Below are 15,147 nucleotides of genomic sequence, written 5' to 3'. Positions count from 1 at the left end.
AAAAAAAAAAAAAAAAATATATATATATATATATATATATATATATAATCTTAATAATTAATGGATATATTTAAATTGAAATTTTTAAAAGTTTTTTGTTTTTTTGAAAAATTTTAAAAATGGTTTGAAAAAATCTTTCAAAAAATGGCAAATTCCAAACGTATCCTTCGGGGAACACCGTGTTACCACGTCAAAAACAAAAAATAAACCCAATAACATTCAGCCACGTGTAAACAAAGCAGTCACAGCCGTCAGATTCTCCACGTCAGCTAGCATAGCCCGTTAAAGATCGTTAAGAGGGCTTCCACTTCTCAGGTCATCCGTGGGGGCCAGTATTGGAAATTTAGCCACGTCAAGCAAACAAATATGGTCCAATAACACTTCGCCACGTTTCATTCTAGAAATATCTACCGTTCGATCCGCCAAGCTGGCAACGTAGATCAATAGACCTATATAAATACCGGTAGCTCGTCAAGAAACCAGATCAGTGATCGAAGTAGCTGCTGGAAGGTTTGCAAGAACCATGAGGAAGTGGACGATTGCTTCTGCTCTTCTCCTTCTTTGTTTTCTCTCTCTCGTACCGGATCAAGGTGTGATTTCGATTCTTATTTGAGCCATTTTGATTTATTTGTTGAAATGCGCATCGAATGTTTCTTGCATTATGTTATTGTCGATGTTTGAGGTTTTAATTTCTGAGGCTCGGGAAGAAATTTGGACGAGATTTGAGCTCTTTTTGGACTGTGAAATTTGTGGTGATATTGTTTCATTATGTTTCTCTCGTTTTTGGGTGTTTAGGTCCTAGATTTCATGCCAAGGCCGATGGTGACGCCGACGAGGTTGTAGATCCACCGAAGGTTGAGGAAAAAATCGGGGCCGTTCCACATGGTCTCTCTACTGATTCTGATGTTGTCAAGAGGTTCGTGAATATCTAATCCTGTTGATACACACGTTCACCATAGATTCGCCCTGTTTAGGAAAGTTTATAACGTATTTTCCATCGAATTGTGGTTGCAGGGAGTCGGAGTCTATCTCGAAGAGATCTCTTCGCAGCAGCGCGGAGAAATTTGAGTTCCAAGCTGAGGTGTCTCGTCTCATGGACATCATTATCAATTCCTTATATAGTAACAAAGACATTTTCCTCCGAGAATTGATCTCCAACGCTTCTGATGTAAGTTCACTGTGCCTCGTCCTACTTCATTAGATCTAGTCTTGCAATTTGAGATTGATTACGACCGACTGCATATCTGTATTTCAGGCGTTGGATAAGATTAGGTTCCTCTCCCTGACTGATAAAGAGATATTGGGTGAGGGCGACAACTCAAAGCTTGAGATTCAAGTAAGTTCAACCATCATGCTAAGACTTGGACATTTGTTTTCTTATTACCTGGTTGAAAAAATTTACTTGTTCTAGTCGATGGATTTGCGTACTTATATTGTTGGCCATAAATGAAACAACGCAGATTAAGTTGGACAAGGAGAACAAAGTCCTCTCGATTCGCGACAGAGGTATTGGTATGACAAAAGAGGATTTAGTTAAGAACTTGGGAACCATCGCAAAATCTGGAACTTCAGGTACTTTTAATATAGAAGTTTATCCTACAAACCTCGATAGGTGAATTGTGAAAGATACTGAACTGGTTATCTCAATGTGCAGCATTCGTGGAAAAAATGCAAACAAGCGGAGATCTCAATCTTATTGGGCAATTTGGAGTGGGTTTCTACTCCGTGTACCTTGTAGCTGACTACGTTGAAGTGATTAGCAAACACAATGATGACAAACAGTGAGCAATTCTCGTTGTTATTTTCATGGGTTTGTTTGCGTTGGTGGTAGATATTGTATGTTAAAACTTTTCCTTGTTTTCAGACATGTGTGGGAATCCAAGGCTGATGGAGCATTCGCAATCTCTGAAGATACGTGGAACGAACCTTTAGGCCGTGGAACTGAAATTAGACTACACCTTAGAGATGAAGCTCAAGAATACTTGGAGGAGGGCAAACTGAAAGTAAGCTTCGTTTTTCTTTTCTCACTACTTGCCGTATTGTTCGTTAGTGATGATGATCTGTTTACTGGTTAAATAATGGTTTGGTATTATCTTCGACATTGTTCCAACAATTTGAACTAAAATGGGTTGTGGTAATTGTCTATATAGGATTTGGTGAAGAGATATTCAGAATTTATCAACTTCCCTATTTATATTTGGGGAAGCAAAGAGATTGATGTCGAGGTTCCTGCAGATGAGGATGAATCCAACGACGGAGAAGAATCACGTATGTATTATCTTGGATGTTGGATTGGATATGCTTATATAACTGTCCATTGTGGTCAACTGTCCATTGATCATGGTTTTAGTCGTTCTCATTAAATTTTCTTTGATATAAAATCAGCCGAAGACAAGAGTGAAGAAGAAGATGATGCAGAAAAGAGTGAAGATGAAGATTCTGAGAAGCCAAAGACAAAGAAAGTCAAAGAAACAACTTATGAATGGGAGCTTTTGAATGATGTGAAAGCCATATGGCTGCGGAGTCCTAAGGAGGTGACAGAAGAGGAGTATACTAAATTCTACCATTCTCTTGCTAAGGTAATTGTCCAAAATTGCTAGCATCGCTTTAATACATGGATTCCAAATCTAGTAACGTTGGCGTCACGTTGCAGGATTTTAGTGATGATAAGCCTATGGCATGGAGTCACTTTAATGCTGAAGGTGATGTTGAGTTCAAAGCTGTTCTGTTTGTACCTCCTAAGGCTCCTCATGATCTATACGAGAGCTATTACAACAGCAAAAAATCCAACTTGAAGTTGTATGTTCGAAGGGTTTTCATCTCAGACGAGTTCGATGAGCTCCTGCCGAAGTATTTGAGCTTTCTGCTGGTAAATGAGTGGTCAAGTAGTTCGATAAAAAGATGTCCGACTTAATTTATAGATTTTTCTCATCATTTTCGTTCTCTGCAGGGTCTTGTTGATTCTGATACTCTACCTCTCAACGTTTCACGAGAAATGCTTCAACAACACAGCAGCTTGAAGACAATTAAGAAGAAACTCATCCGCAAGGCCCTTGACATGATCCGTAAAATTGCTGAAGAGGATCCTGATGAGTCCAGTGACAAGGAGAAGAAAGGTACCCCTTAAGAATTTGAATCTGGGTGATGCTATTTAGACTTCGAATTTATTCTATGTTTTATGTTATTAATTTTAAACCTCCATTGACAAGCAGATGCTCAAAAGAGTAGCGGTGATGATGATGAGAAGAAGGGCCAATATACTCGATTCTGGAACGAGTTTGGTAAATCAATCAAACTGGGTATTATTGAGGATGCAACTAACAGAAACCGTCTTGCAAAACTGCTCCGATTCGAGAGGTATTTTCAATTTCAGTTCGTTTCTGGGTTGCTTTATTCTATTCTCTCTGGTTAATAACCTTGACGAACTCTCTTGCAGTTCCAAATCTGATGGAAAATTGACTTCATTGGATCAATACATCTCAAGAATGAAATCAGGACAAAAGGATATCTTTTACATTACTGGATCAAGCAAGGAGCAGTTGGAGAAATCCCCATTTCTTGAGCGACTTAAGAAGAAGAACTATGAGGTGAATTTTTAAGTTCAGGGTTTTTTATTCTTTTTCATAATCTATTTTATTAATGAATCTACGAATAGATTCGCATACAAATACATGATGTGCCAGAACTAGTCTCTACCAACAGACCAACTGAGCTATCCTGGTCATTTTCGACCCATTATCGACCCATTATCGACCCATTATCCTTATTTTAATACCAGATTTGAATCGGTGACACGAGAATTTTCAGTCCTCTGCTCTATCAACTGAACTATATCGGCCGTTTCATTTCATTTCCAACACATTATCCTAATTTTGTGTTTATTTTCTGTTCTTTTCCATTCATCACTTTCCAGCGTCTAATTTTGTTCTCTTCGCAGGTCATCTTTTTCACAGACCCAGTGGATGAGTACTTGATGCAATATCTCATGGATTACGAAGACAAAAAATTCCAAAACGTATCAAAGGAGGGTCTCAAGCTCGGCAAAGACTCAAAGGACAAGGAGCTCAAGGAATCCTTCAAAGATCTTACTAAGTGGTGGAAGACTCACCTTTCTTTCGACAATGTTGATGATGTCAAAGTTTCAAATCGATTGGACAACACACCTTGCGTGGTTGTGACATCAAAGTATGGATGGAGCGCTAACATGGAAAGGATCATGCAGTCTCAAACGCTATCAGATGCTAACAAGCAAGCATACATGCGCGGTAAGAGGGTACTCGAAATCAACCCGAGGCACCCGATCATCAAGGATCTTCGAGAGAAAATAGTCAAGGATCCAGAGGTACGCCATAAATATACTTTGGATCAACATTGGTAGATCGCTAGTTCTGATAATGACATGAGCATATTTGTATCAGATTCTCTAAGTTGATTGAATTGGTTTTTAACAGGATGAGGGCGCAAAGAAGGCAGCAAAACTGATGTACCAAACAGCTCTTCTAGAAAGTGGGTTTATTCTCAGTGACCCCAAGGACTTTGCCGCCCAAATCTACGACACGGTGAAGACTAGCTTAGACATCAGTCCCGACGCAGCCGTTGAGGAGGAAGATGAAGTAGAGGTCGAGGCCGAAACCGCCTCGAAGGAATCCGAAGACAAGTCCGAAACTGAAGCAGAAGACCAGTCCGTAAAGGACGAGTTGTAGATTGTTAGAAAGAAGTTGGACATCACCAGCATTAGAGCTTTCTAACTCTTGTTCTTCATTGTCAGGCTCTTTATTTGGCGTCACAAAGTCGAATAAGTTTCTGGGATGGAAGAGAAGTTGTTGGTTTGGGTTTTAATTAGAGATTTACCTTTAACCTTTTTTAAGTTAGGAATTTGGTGTTAGTTATAAGGGGATTTTGGATATTTTGGTTCTTTCTCCTGTTGCGCGTTTTGACATTTGTTCTTGCGTCGTGTCATATTTCTGATGGCGTTTGATATTTGTTCTTGCGTCGTGTCATATTTCTGATGGCGTTTGATGTTTGTGGAATGTCCATGGAGAATGATATGAACAACAAATTTTGAAAGCATGTTCTTGAGTTTTCGATTTCTCGAATTTTGCTTTCAAAACTCTCTTTTAAAATCTCTCTGCTCCCATTTTTTAAAACTTTCTTGAACCAAAGTTAGAGGCTTGGGCATAAGTCGTTTGGTCGTGGGTGATGCGAGAATGAATAGGCTTAACTCATTTGTTGTCGAGAAGTGAGTGCCACACAATCTGACTCTTGAGATCGACTAATTATAACTTTATCATTGAGGTTTACTACTTTATTTAGCAGTCTAATTTATTTTTTCTTTAAAATTATATAAATTGAAAGAGATAACAACAATATTGTGTCGAAAAAGAACCATCAAATCACAGCTCGGGTATAGTTGATCGAAAGATTTTGAGTTGATTGTGCCCCTTTTCGTGATTCTCCTCAATTGCCATCAGCTTCCAGCACTATGACCGACTCGAAAAGGGTTTTATACTTATTAGACCTCGTGGCTGGACTCGGGAACAAAAGTTAGTAAAAGCGGGACAAAAAATTTAAAAATAATAAATAAATTTTAAAATCACTTCAAATCCTCCTTTACAAATAATAATATTTTTTATTTATTAAAATTACAAGAAAAGATGAGTAAACCTTACCAAATAGCCCATTGAATGGTCTCACCAACCTTTCTTTATTTGTTTTTAAAGTGTATTTTGAAAGTAAAATTGAGTATTGAGTTGAATGGTTGTCACATGAACCAACCAAAAACCATTTATTGATGAACATGTTTGAATATGAAGTCTTAATTGCCATCATTTCTCAACGTGGCCAAATATAATCTCTCAATTTTTAATTATTATCTATTCCTTATTTTCCAAAACCTATATTTATTTCAAACCGTTATGTACTGGTAAGTATTCCCGCTCACCCCCCTTCGAGCCCAACGTCCTCGCTAGCATTTGTTCCTTCATCAAATCGATGAGGGACCCCCACCAAATCCACCCCCTTTAGGGCCAGCGTCCTTATTGACACACCGTCTCGTGTCTACCCCCCTTCGAAGAAGAGGGAGAAGTCAAATTCACCTTTTTTGGGGCTAGCGTCCTTACTAACACACCGCCTCGTGTCTACCCTCTTTGGGGAAAAGTGAGAAGACTGGCACTACCCTCTTTGGGGAAAAGTGAGAAGACTGGCACATCACCAAATCCACCCCTTTTGGTGCCAACGTCCTTACTGACACACCGCCTCGTGTCTACCCCACTTCGGGGAACAGCGAGAAGACTGGCACACCACCAAATCCACCCCTTTTGGAGCCCGCGTCCTTACTAACACACCGCCTCGTGTCTACCCCCTTAGGGGAAGAGCGAGAAGACTGGGGAAGCCCAAAGCAAAGCCATGAGAGCTTATGCTCAAAGTGAACAATATCATACCATTGTGGAGAGTCGTGTTCGTCTAACATGGTATCAGAGTCATGCCCTAAACTTAGCCGTGCCAATAGATGGTAAATCTTCAAATGTCGAACAAAGGACTCCAAAAAGAAAAAGGAGTCAGCCTCCTCGAAGGCAGTAAAAAATGACTCAGACTCCAAAGTAGTCAAGCCTCGATTAAGGGGAAAGCGTACTTTGTTCGATGGGAGGTGTTGGATGAAAGTGTGGTTAATTTAGGGGATGATCATGAATTTATAAACAAAGAATACTCTCTCCATTGGTACGAGACCTTTTGGAGGAGCCCAAACCAAAGTCATGAGAGCTTATGGCTTTTCCTTTCAAGTTTGACCTGAAACCCGTGTGTTGAAGTAAATAACAAATCAATGTTTATAAACTTAAAATTTTAAAATAATTATAAAATAGAGCGAAAAAAATATTATTTAAAAAAAAATATTTTTGTTTTTGTTAAAACAAATATAAATTTAAAAACAAAACTAAAAAAATGAAATTATTATAAAAAAAATTAAGATAATAACTGATTTTTTTTGTTTATGCAAGAAAAGCATAAATGCATGATATTATTGGATCAAATACAAATAAACCCATAACATATCAACATTTCATTAATTAAACAACAATCACTAGTGTAGCTTAATAATCACTAGCCTATGATGAAGTTCTCCATTGTAGCTCGATCTGGACCCGACCGTTCTTCGAGTCTATCAGATGATACTTAGAGTTAATCCTTTTGTTCGACACGACATCAGATAGGTTTATGTCCACGTAGCCCAAACTTTCCTGATCATAACAACTTTCAAATTTCAGTATATAATCAATAATCGAGAAAAAACGTGCGCGTGTATGTGTACGTGCGTGTGTGTGTGTGTATACCTTCGGGTGAAGCAGGCCTATCCTCGAAGACGCACTCAGTACTTCGACATGGATCCGATCATTCACCGGTGGCTCCTCGAGCATGAACTGAAACTCCTCGTCCCATCTCGGATCTCGATTCTTCTTAACATGCTGCATTCGTGCCAAATCGAGTCGAACCATCATTACGGGAACTCATTTTTGTACATTATATAGTATCGATCGTTTCGATATTGACAAGCGGGCAACGTTACCTTAGTTCGTTTCTCTTCTCCTCGGAAAAGTAACCGAACATAGGGGTTCGTATGATGCTTCCCTTCGACATCTTCAGCTTGATGGATCATAACGACCAGCAAACCACCGCCTTCCGGCGTTCCATCAGGAGCCTTTTGTACTGCATTCTCGTCCTCGACGTCTTTTGGAGCTTCGTCGTCTTTAAAAGGTTTGTACAACAATTCCACGACAAGCTGCCCTCTCGACTTCTCGTTTTGTGTATCGTTAGGATCCATATTTTTCAATACCTCGAGAGTAAACTCCTTCGACTCGTCCGGTGTAAGTTCTTTCAACGGAACAACGTTCATCCCCATCTTATCATGCTTGCCAACCTAAGACGAAACATAAAACACGTGACGCGAACACGAGAAAATCACATAAGTTCGCTAAGCTACAAAACGTCTCTAACGACTATCGATTATCGACTATTTAGCTAAAGTACCTTCTCCCAATCATAAAGAACCAATTCTAAAGCTTGTGACTCGGGATCTTTCACGACGAACGTAAACTCCTCGTTCCATACCGGGTTCAAATTACTCGGTTTCACGGTCGTTTTCTTAGAAGGAAGCTTGTCTTCAGTGAGCTTCAGTTTTAAATAAGGATCAGATGCCCCAAATAGATCTTTCTTTTTAAGCTTCAATGCCTTTAAAACCTTCACATGAAGGATGCCAACAGGTTTCTTCATGGCTCTAACAAAGATTAAACGAATCACGACACGATATCCTTCGACATAATCATAATACGAAACAACGACGCCAACAGAACTTACTTCACAGGATCCATTATCGGGACCTCGAGGGTCTTCGGCCATAGATACATATTCGCGACTTGGTCTCTTATAGTTTCCTACCATAAACGGAAAGCGTTTTCATTTATTCGAATCAGATAAGTTGTTTCGAACGCTAAGACACGAAATATTGTGTACCTGAACAAACCTATACAGCCCCGGGATGGCCATCGTGTCTGCACCGAACAATTTCAGTCCAAAATCGACATGGGGCTGCATAATCAGTCGACATTATAAACGAGAAATAAGTAGATGATCAACGATTGAAACGAGACATGAATATGAACTAGTTACCGCACCTTCTCCATGAGAGACACAAATATTTTCGCGAAGCAAGGAAATGTCGGGACCAATGGCTTCAAGGTTATACGTGGAACGACAAATACTTGCAAATCAATCACCTGAACGTCGAGACCAAGTTAGATATATATAGATATCACCGAGGTCATCGAAGTTAACTTAAAAGGCATAACCTGAACTGTTGCTTTCAATCCGAACGCTTTCACCGAAACAGTAATGTTCGGGTTTCCTGCCCACTTCATACATGGTTCCATGATCAGCTCTTTATCGTCGGTCGTATAAACTTTCATTCCTGATTCGTAAATTCATCATAGAGCGGGATCCATCGATTAGTCCCCGAAAACAATATACTTTGATCAACACGAGTATCATCAAAGTCACTCAAAGAGGGAGCGGGAGACGAGCTTACCTTGAAACGTGGGCGGTAGAGAGCCCAACGTAAGCGTGTCGAATTCAACGGCGTCGATTTTGTACTTTGGAATTTGTTCTGCAATGATAGGCTTTGCTATGTTCTTCACTGTCTTGCATATAGCCTTGTCTAAGTAAGGCCACATAGTTTCAAGGAATTTGTTGAGCCAGTCAATCTACAAGGAAAGTGTTACTACACATAAACAATGAACGTATATGCATCCGTATTCGAACGGGAAACGAAATGGGGACATACGCGATCGTAGTCGGGATTTTTCACCCATAGAGGGATTTCTGGCATCAACCGTGACAATGAGCTTGAATCTTGTTCGACCAAAGGGCGAACGATAGGATCCTGAAACGATAACAACCGAGAGATCAATACGTTCTAGTCTATTTCACTAGCTAAATTGAGAGAAACTGTAACAGCCTAAGTCCACCGCTAACAGATATTGTCTGCTTTGGCCCGTTATGTATCATTGTTAGCCTCACGGTTTTGAAACACGTCTACTAAGGAGAGGTTTTCATATCCTTGTGAGAAATGTTTTGTTCCCTCTCCAACCGATGTGTTGGGATCTCACAATCCACCTCCTTTCAAGGTCCAACATCCTCGCTAGTACACCGCCCTGGTGTGCTCTTATACCATTTATAACAACCCAAGTCCACTACTAGCAGATATTGTCCTCTTTGGGCTTTTCCTCTCGAGCTTCCCCTAACTACTAGGGAGAGGTTTCCACACTTTTATAAAGAATGCTTCGTTTTCCTCTCCAACCAACGTGGGATCTCACAATCCACCTCTTTTCGAGGCCGAATGTCCTCGCTCACACTCATCCAATCGATATGGAATCTCACAATCCACCCGCTTTCGAGGCCCAACGTCCTCATTAGCACACCACCTGGTATCCTCTGATACCATCTGTAACAGCCCAAGCCTATTGTTACTAGATATTGTCCACTTTGGGCTTCCCCTACAGCGAGGGAGAGGTTTCCACCCCCTTATAAAGAATGTTTCATTACCCTCTCCAACCAATGTGAGATCTCACAATCCACCCCTTCAGAACCCAACATCCTCGTTGACACACCACTCGACATCTTACTCTAATACCATTTGTAACAACTCAACCCCACCACTCGATATCTTCCCTCTTGAGCTTCCCCTTACTACTATGGAGAGGCTTCCACACCCTTATAAAGAATGCATCGTTCTCCTCCCCAACCCCCAACCGACGTGGGATCTCATAACTTACGTCTATCCTATCTTTATCGTTCAACCCCAAAAACTCATCAAATCACCAACAGGAAAACCCCCCACAACCAATGCAATCATACCAAGATTTCAACACAAAAGAACACAAGATAACCCACAAACAAAAACAACAAAAAGTGCAAAAAGAATCAAACCTTGACATCGGACGGCTGAAAATAGATGAACATATAATATCCAGCCACAAGCCCAATCGAAGTTCCCAAGCCAAATCCAAAGAAACCCATTACACTACTAAGCAACCCCATCTGGAATCAAACAGGAAGAAGATATCAAAACAGAGCAAAATAAACAACCCCTTTAAAGAGTATCTCCATTACAGAGAGAGGCGATTAATTGATTTCCCAAAACAGGAATCGCCGATCTGTTGAAGGTAAGATTACAAGAGGGAAATGGAGGAAAGGATAAGATCGGAGAGGAAATGGAAGAATCGGAAGAGTAATAAAGGAGCATTTATTCGACTACAACCAGAGGCAGGCGGCATAGTGATGGAAGGAAACGGGGCTTGAGACGCGGAAGAAGCGCGTGGGTGTGTCGGTAATTCGGTCAATGGGGAGTGAAGAGATGTAACGGCTCAATCCGATTTGTTTCTGTTACTGCTCGTTTCAGTGTGTTAATGGCATTTATGTTTTTTTTTTTTTTTTTTTTTTTTTGGGGGAAAGAAAGTAAATGTTCCAATTTAGTAACCTTTCCATTTTGACTCACAAACAAAGTAAAAATCCATTCTTTATCTGTCTTTTTGTGTCTCAAATATGAACCCATTTGAATTTCTTTTTCTTTATTTATAATAAAATAAAAGTTTTAATTTTTATACCGAGAAACTCTTTTGGATCCACTCGAAATTTTAGTTTGATTAGGTTGGTGACTCGAGCCAACTGAATAGAGCTCATAGTCCAACTCAACCCAACTAGAGAGTTGAGTCGTCAAATGGTTTTTTTTTTTTTTTCTAGTTGAGTTGTCAGATGGTTTTTTAATTTACCAGTCAAATATTTTTAATTTTTGTAATAATTTTTAAAGTAGAGTAGAGTACAATGGGTTGGATTGTAACCTTATTTTCCTGTTTGTTGGGTTGACCTAAAAAAAATGTAATAATTTTCGAATTGGGCGGATTGTTTTTTTTTTTAATTATTTAAAAAATTATACTTATATATGGTATGTTAAATATAAAAAATTTACGACTCACACCACATCATTAACATCAGTTTAAAAAGTCAAATATTCTTAATTTTATAATAATTTTTGGAGTAGAGTATAATGGGCTGGATTGTAACCTTATTTAGAGTTGAGTTATCGGATTGTTTTTTTATTTATTATTATTATTTAAAAAATTATGGTTTATATATATATATAGTACATGTTACATTAATACCCAAAATATTGTAATATAAAAAATTTACGAGTCACAATACATCACTAACATTAGTTAAAAGATCAAATATTATTAATTTTCGTAATAATTTTAAAGCAGTAGAATACGGATTGAGTTTGGTTAGATTGTAACTTTATTTTCGAGTTGACTCAACAAAAAATTGTCATCCAGCGAACTGATCCAATTTTTCGATTTTTTAAAAATTTAACGAAGCCTAAACCTAAAAAAAAATATAACCCAACCCAACTTTTAGTTCAAGTTGTTTAAGTTATCGAGTCATATGAATATCTCGGGTCCACTTTGAACCCTAAAAAAAATCTAATATAATGAATAAATATTCATTTACTTTTTAAATTTTTATTTTTATTTTTATTTTTGGAACACTGTTTCTAATTTTATTCAATAATTACGTTGAAATTGACAAATTCTTGATATTGATTTTTTAAAATATTATTAATATCTTGATATCATGCTCAAGTTGTCACCATCTTAATTGCTTTACGACAAAATATTGATATTTGTTATTAATAAATGAAAATGGAATTAATATTAAATTAACAAATTATACTCATAATAAAAGGAGAGAAACCTTTAAAAAAAAAAACGTTATATTAATAATTAAAATTTCATATATTCACGGGTCATAACATATCATTAACATCAATTATAAAACATAAAATATTATTAATCTTCGTAAAAACCTTAAGGATAGGGTAGGATTAGATTAATAACCCTGTTTTCGAATTAGTTAGGTTGACCCGACCAAAAAATCTTTACCTGTAAACTAACTCGAACTTTTGATTTTCTAAAGAGTCAACCCAGCTCAACCCAAACCGAACAAATTATAACCCACCACGGGTTTTATGGTTTACGTTAGGTGCAGGTCGATCGGGTTATCGAATTATATGGACCATATTTTATTGATTTTGAGGTGATATTATTGTAAATAATTTAAAATATTTTAAGTCTTTATTAGTTTTTATTTTATTTTTAATAAAAAAATATAAACGTAGACGACACGTCGTCTAGTGGGCGTTATAATTTTGTCCGACAGCGAGAATGGACGTGGTCCATAATTTCTTATTACAAATAATCCTAATTTTTCAACCCCATCGTTATTAATGAAAAAGATGCATTATCTTTATTTATTTATTTATTTTTTGTTTAAATTAGGCTAAATATGTAATTAATTTTGTATTTCTTATTTATTTAATTTTAATTTTTTTAGTTTCTATTTTTATAACCGTTGAATTAAAAAAAATAAATGAATTTATTTATTTATTTATTACAAAGTTTGGTCCTTAAAGAAGGTTAAATAACAAATATTAATATATTGATTTATATAAAAAAAAAATTAAATGATTTATTAAACACAAAATTAAATATAATATCGAAGGTTCTCACGTGCATTTTTAAATATTTTTAACCTTTAAAAACGTAATTTAAAATGCAAATACTAAATTTATAATTGATTTTTTTTTTAAAATGAGCAAAATTCATTTAGTTAAAATATATATTATTGTCTAAAATATTAAAAATTTATCAATGTTGTGGCCCCTTTCGCTCAAGGGAGCATTGTTGAAAAACAATATCGAAGACGATCTTTGAAGAGAGTGACGCGACCAAACATCATTCAAGAAGCAAATCAGCTTATTATTGTTCATTCAAATTTTAGCTCAAATTATGTCGAAAAGTTTTTATATCGAAGAATATCTTTTGTAGTGCAAGATATTTTAANGACCCCTTTTGCTCGGGGAGCATTGTTGAAAAACGATATCGAAGACGATCTTTGAAGAGAGTGACACGACCAAACATCATTCAAGAAGCAAATCAGCTTATTACTGTCCATTCAAATTTTAGCTTAAATTATGTCGAAAAGGTTTTATATCGAAGAATATCTTTTGTAGTGCAAGATATTTTAAAGATGGGTTGGAGTCTCGATCTTCTTCAAGTGAGCGTGTGGCTCTCACGTGTCAAAAAAAAAAAAAAGTTAATTAAATAAAAAAATATATATAAAGAAAATAGTGGAGGTATTTTTTAAATACGTTAATATCGTTTTTTTCAACTAAATCTAGATAAACATTTTAATTACGCTCACATTATTTTAGATTATCACTTTAACGACCTAAGTCCATCGCTAGTAAATATTGTCCTTTTTTGGGCTTTTCGTTTGAAGCTTCCTCTCAAGGCTTTAAAACGCGTCTGTTAGGGGAAGGTTTCCCATCCACGCTGGCACTTGTTCCTTTCTCCAATCGATGTGGGACTACCACCAAATCCACCCCCTTCGGGGCTAGAGTCCTTACTCTACCCCTTCGGGAACAGCGAGAAGGCTATCCCCAACCAATGTGGGAGAACAAACACACCCTATGTAAGGGTGTGGAAACCTTCCCTAACAGACGCGTTTTAGAGCAAGGAAGCCCGAAAGAGAAAGCCCAAAGAGGACAATATCTACTNTAAAAAAAAAAAAAGTTAATTAAAAAAAATATATATATATAAAGAAAATAGTGGAGGTATTTTTTAAATAGGTTAATATCGTTCTTTTCAACTAAATCTAGATAAACATTTTAATTACGCTCACATCATTTTAGATTATCACTTTAATGACTTAAGTTCATCGCTAGCAAATATTGTCATTTTTGGGCTTTTCCTTTGGAGCTTCCTCTCAAGGCTAACGCGTCTGTCAAGGGAAGGTTTCCCATCCACGCTGGCACTTGTTCCTTTCTCCAATCGTGTGGGACTACCACCAAATCCACCCATTCGGGGCCAAAGTCCTTACTCTACCCCTTTGGGAACAGCGAGAAGGCTATCCCCAACCAATGTGGAAGAACAAACACACACTATGTAAGGGTGTGGAAACCTTCCCTAACAGACGCGTTTTAGAGCAAGGAAGGGAAAGCCTAAACATGACAATATCTACTATGGGTGGTTGCGATCACTATACTAATTTTTTTTTTTAAATTTTTTTTGAATGAATATCTAATTTTGAAACCGGAAGTCCCGGTAATATTANCGTGGTTGCGATCACTATACTATTTTTTTTTTTTTAATGAATATCTAATTTTGAAACCGGAAGTCCCGGTAATATTATATATATATATTTTAAAAATAGATATAATTTTTTAAAATATGGACAATTTTTAGATTAATTTTTATTATCTAACCCCCAAAAAAACAACTAATTTAAAGGAACACGTCAGCAAAAAAGAAAAAGAAAAATGAATAAGATGAGATCAACGGTCAGAATTTGTCCAACGGCTATAACTAAAACTGACGAAAACCGACCTAGACGGTGGCGCTCAGTGTAAATCCTGTCGTAAATTAAGAATTAAAATAATTAAAAAAAAAAAGAAAAAAAAAAAGTAGCCGTTGGCGTTCAACAAGATCTATAAAGAGACGAATCCGAATATAAAACTCCATTAATTCTTCTCTCTAACTAAGA

General features: G+C 37.2%; 2 protein-coding genes across 2 annotated transcripts; one reads left to right on the top strand and one right to left on the bottom strand.

The window, feature by feature from the left end:
• Positions 1-487: 487 nt before the first annotated feature.
• On the top strand, positions 488-5,067 carry LOC111798341 (endoplasmin homolog). The gene is made up of 15 exons (XM_023681420.1): positions 488-590; positions 796-916; positions 1,015-1,168; positions 1,256-1,336; positions 1,461-1,572; positions 1,655-1,781; positions 1,865-2,003; positions 2,151-2,268; positions 2,386-2,579; positions 2,654-2,869; positions 2,951-3,116; positions 3,213-3,357; positions 3,437-3,587; positions 3,938-4,342; positions 4,452-5,067. The coding sequence occupies exons 1-15, from the start codon at positions 524-526 to the stop codon at positions 4,701-4,703; spliced, it is 2,448 nt and encodes an 815-aa protein (XP_023537188.1). The 5' UTR covers positions 488-523; the 3' UTR covers positions 4,704-5,067.
• Positions 5,068-6,990: 1,923 nt separating this feature from the next.
• Positions 6,991-10,902, bottom strand: LOC111799304 (synaptotagmin-2-like). The gene is made up of 11 exons (XM_023682815.1): positions 10,477-10,902; positions 9,332-9,430; positions 9,077-9,251; positions 8,841-8,959; positions 8,667-8,768; positions 8,506-8,580; positions 8,350-8,426; positions 8,023-8,269; positions 7,562-7,912; positions 7,329-7,460; positions 6,991-7,235 (listed from the first exon to the last, which is right to left on the bottom strand). Exons 1-11 carry the CDS (start codon positions 10,585-10,587, stop codon positions 7,104-7,106), a joined length of 1,620 nt encoding a protein of 539 aa, XP_023538583.1. The 5' UTR covers positions 10,588-10,902; the 3' UTR covers positions 6,991-7,103.
• Positions 10,903-15,147: the final 4,245 nt, after the last annotated feature.

The sequence above is a fragment of the Cucurbita pepo genome, chromosome LG07, assembly GCF_002806865.2.
Source record: "Cucurbita pepo subsp. pepo cultivar mu-cu-16 chromosome LG07, ASM280686v2, whole genome shotgun sequence".
NCBI classification, from domain to species: domain Eukaryota; kingdom Viridiplantae; phylum Streptophyta; class Magnoliopsida; order Cucurbitales; family Cucurbitaceae; genus Cucurbita; species Cucurbita pepo.
This window is presented reverse-complemented; position numbering and strand designations above follow the sequence as displayed.

Bases quoted from the DNA above. Each gene is read 5' to 3' on its own strand.
- LOC111799304 (XM_023682815.1), bottom strand. From the start codon at position 10,587: ATGGGGTTGCTTAGTAGTGTAATGGGTTTCTTTGGATTTGGCTTGGGA. The intron at 8,427-8,505 runs GTACACAATATT...CGTTTATGGTAG, and splicing joins GGCTGTATAGGTTTGTTCAG to GAAACTATAAGAGACCAAGT. The intron at 7,913-8,022 runs GTACTTTAGCTA...GTTTCGTCTTAG, and splicing joins TTCTTTATGATTGGGAGAAG to GTTGGCAAGCATGATAAGAT.
- LOC111798341 (XM_023681420.1), top strand. From the start codon at position 524: ATGAGGAAGTGGACGATTGCTTCTGCTCTTCTCCTTCTTTGTTTTCTC. The intron at 1,573-1,654 runs GTACTTTTAATA...CTCAATGTGCAG, and splicing joins CGCAAAATCTGGAACTTCAG to CATTCGTGGAAAAAATGCAA. The intron at 3,358-3,436 runs GTATTTTCAATT...ACTCTCTTGCAG, and splicing joins AAACTGCTCCGATTCGAGAG to TTCCAAATCTGATGGAAAAT.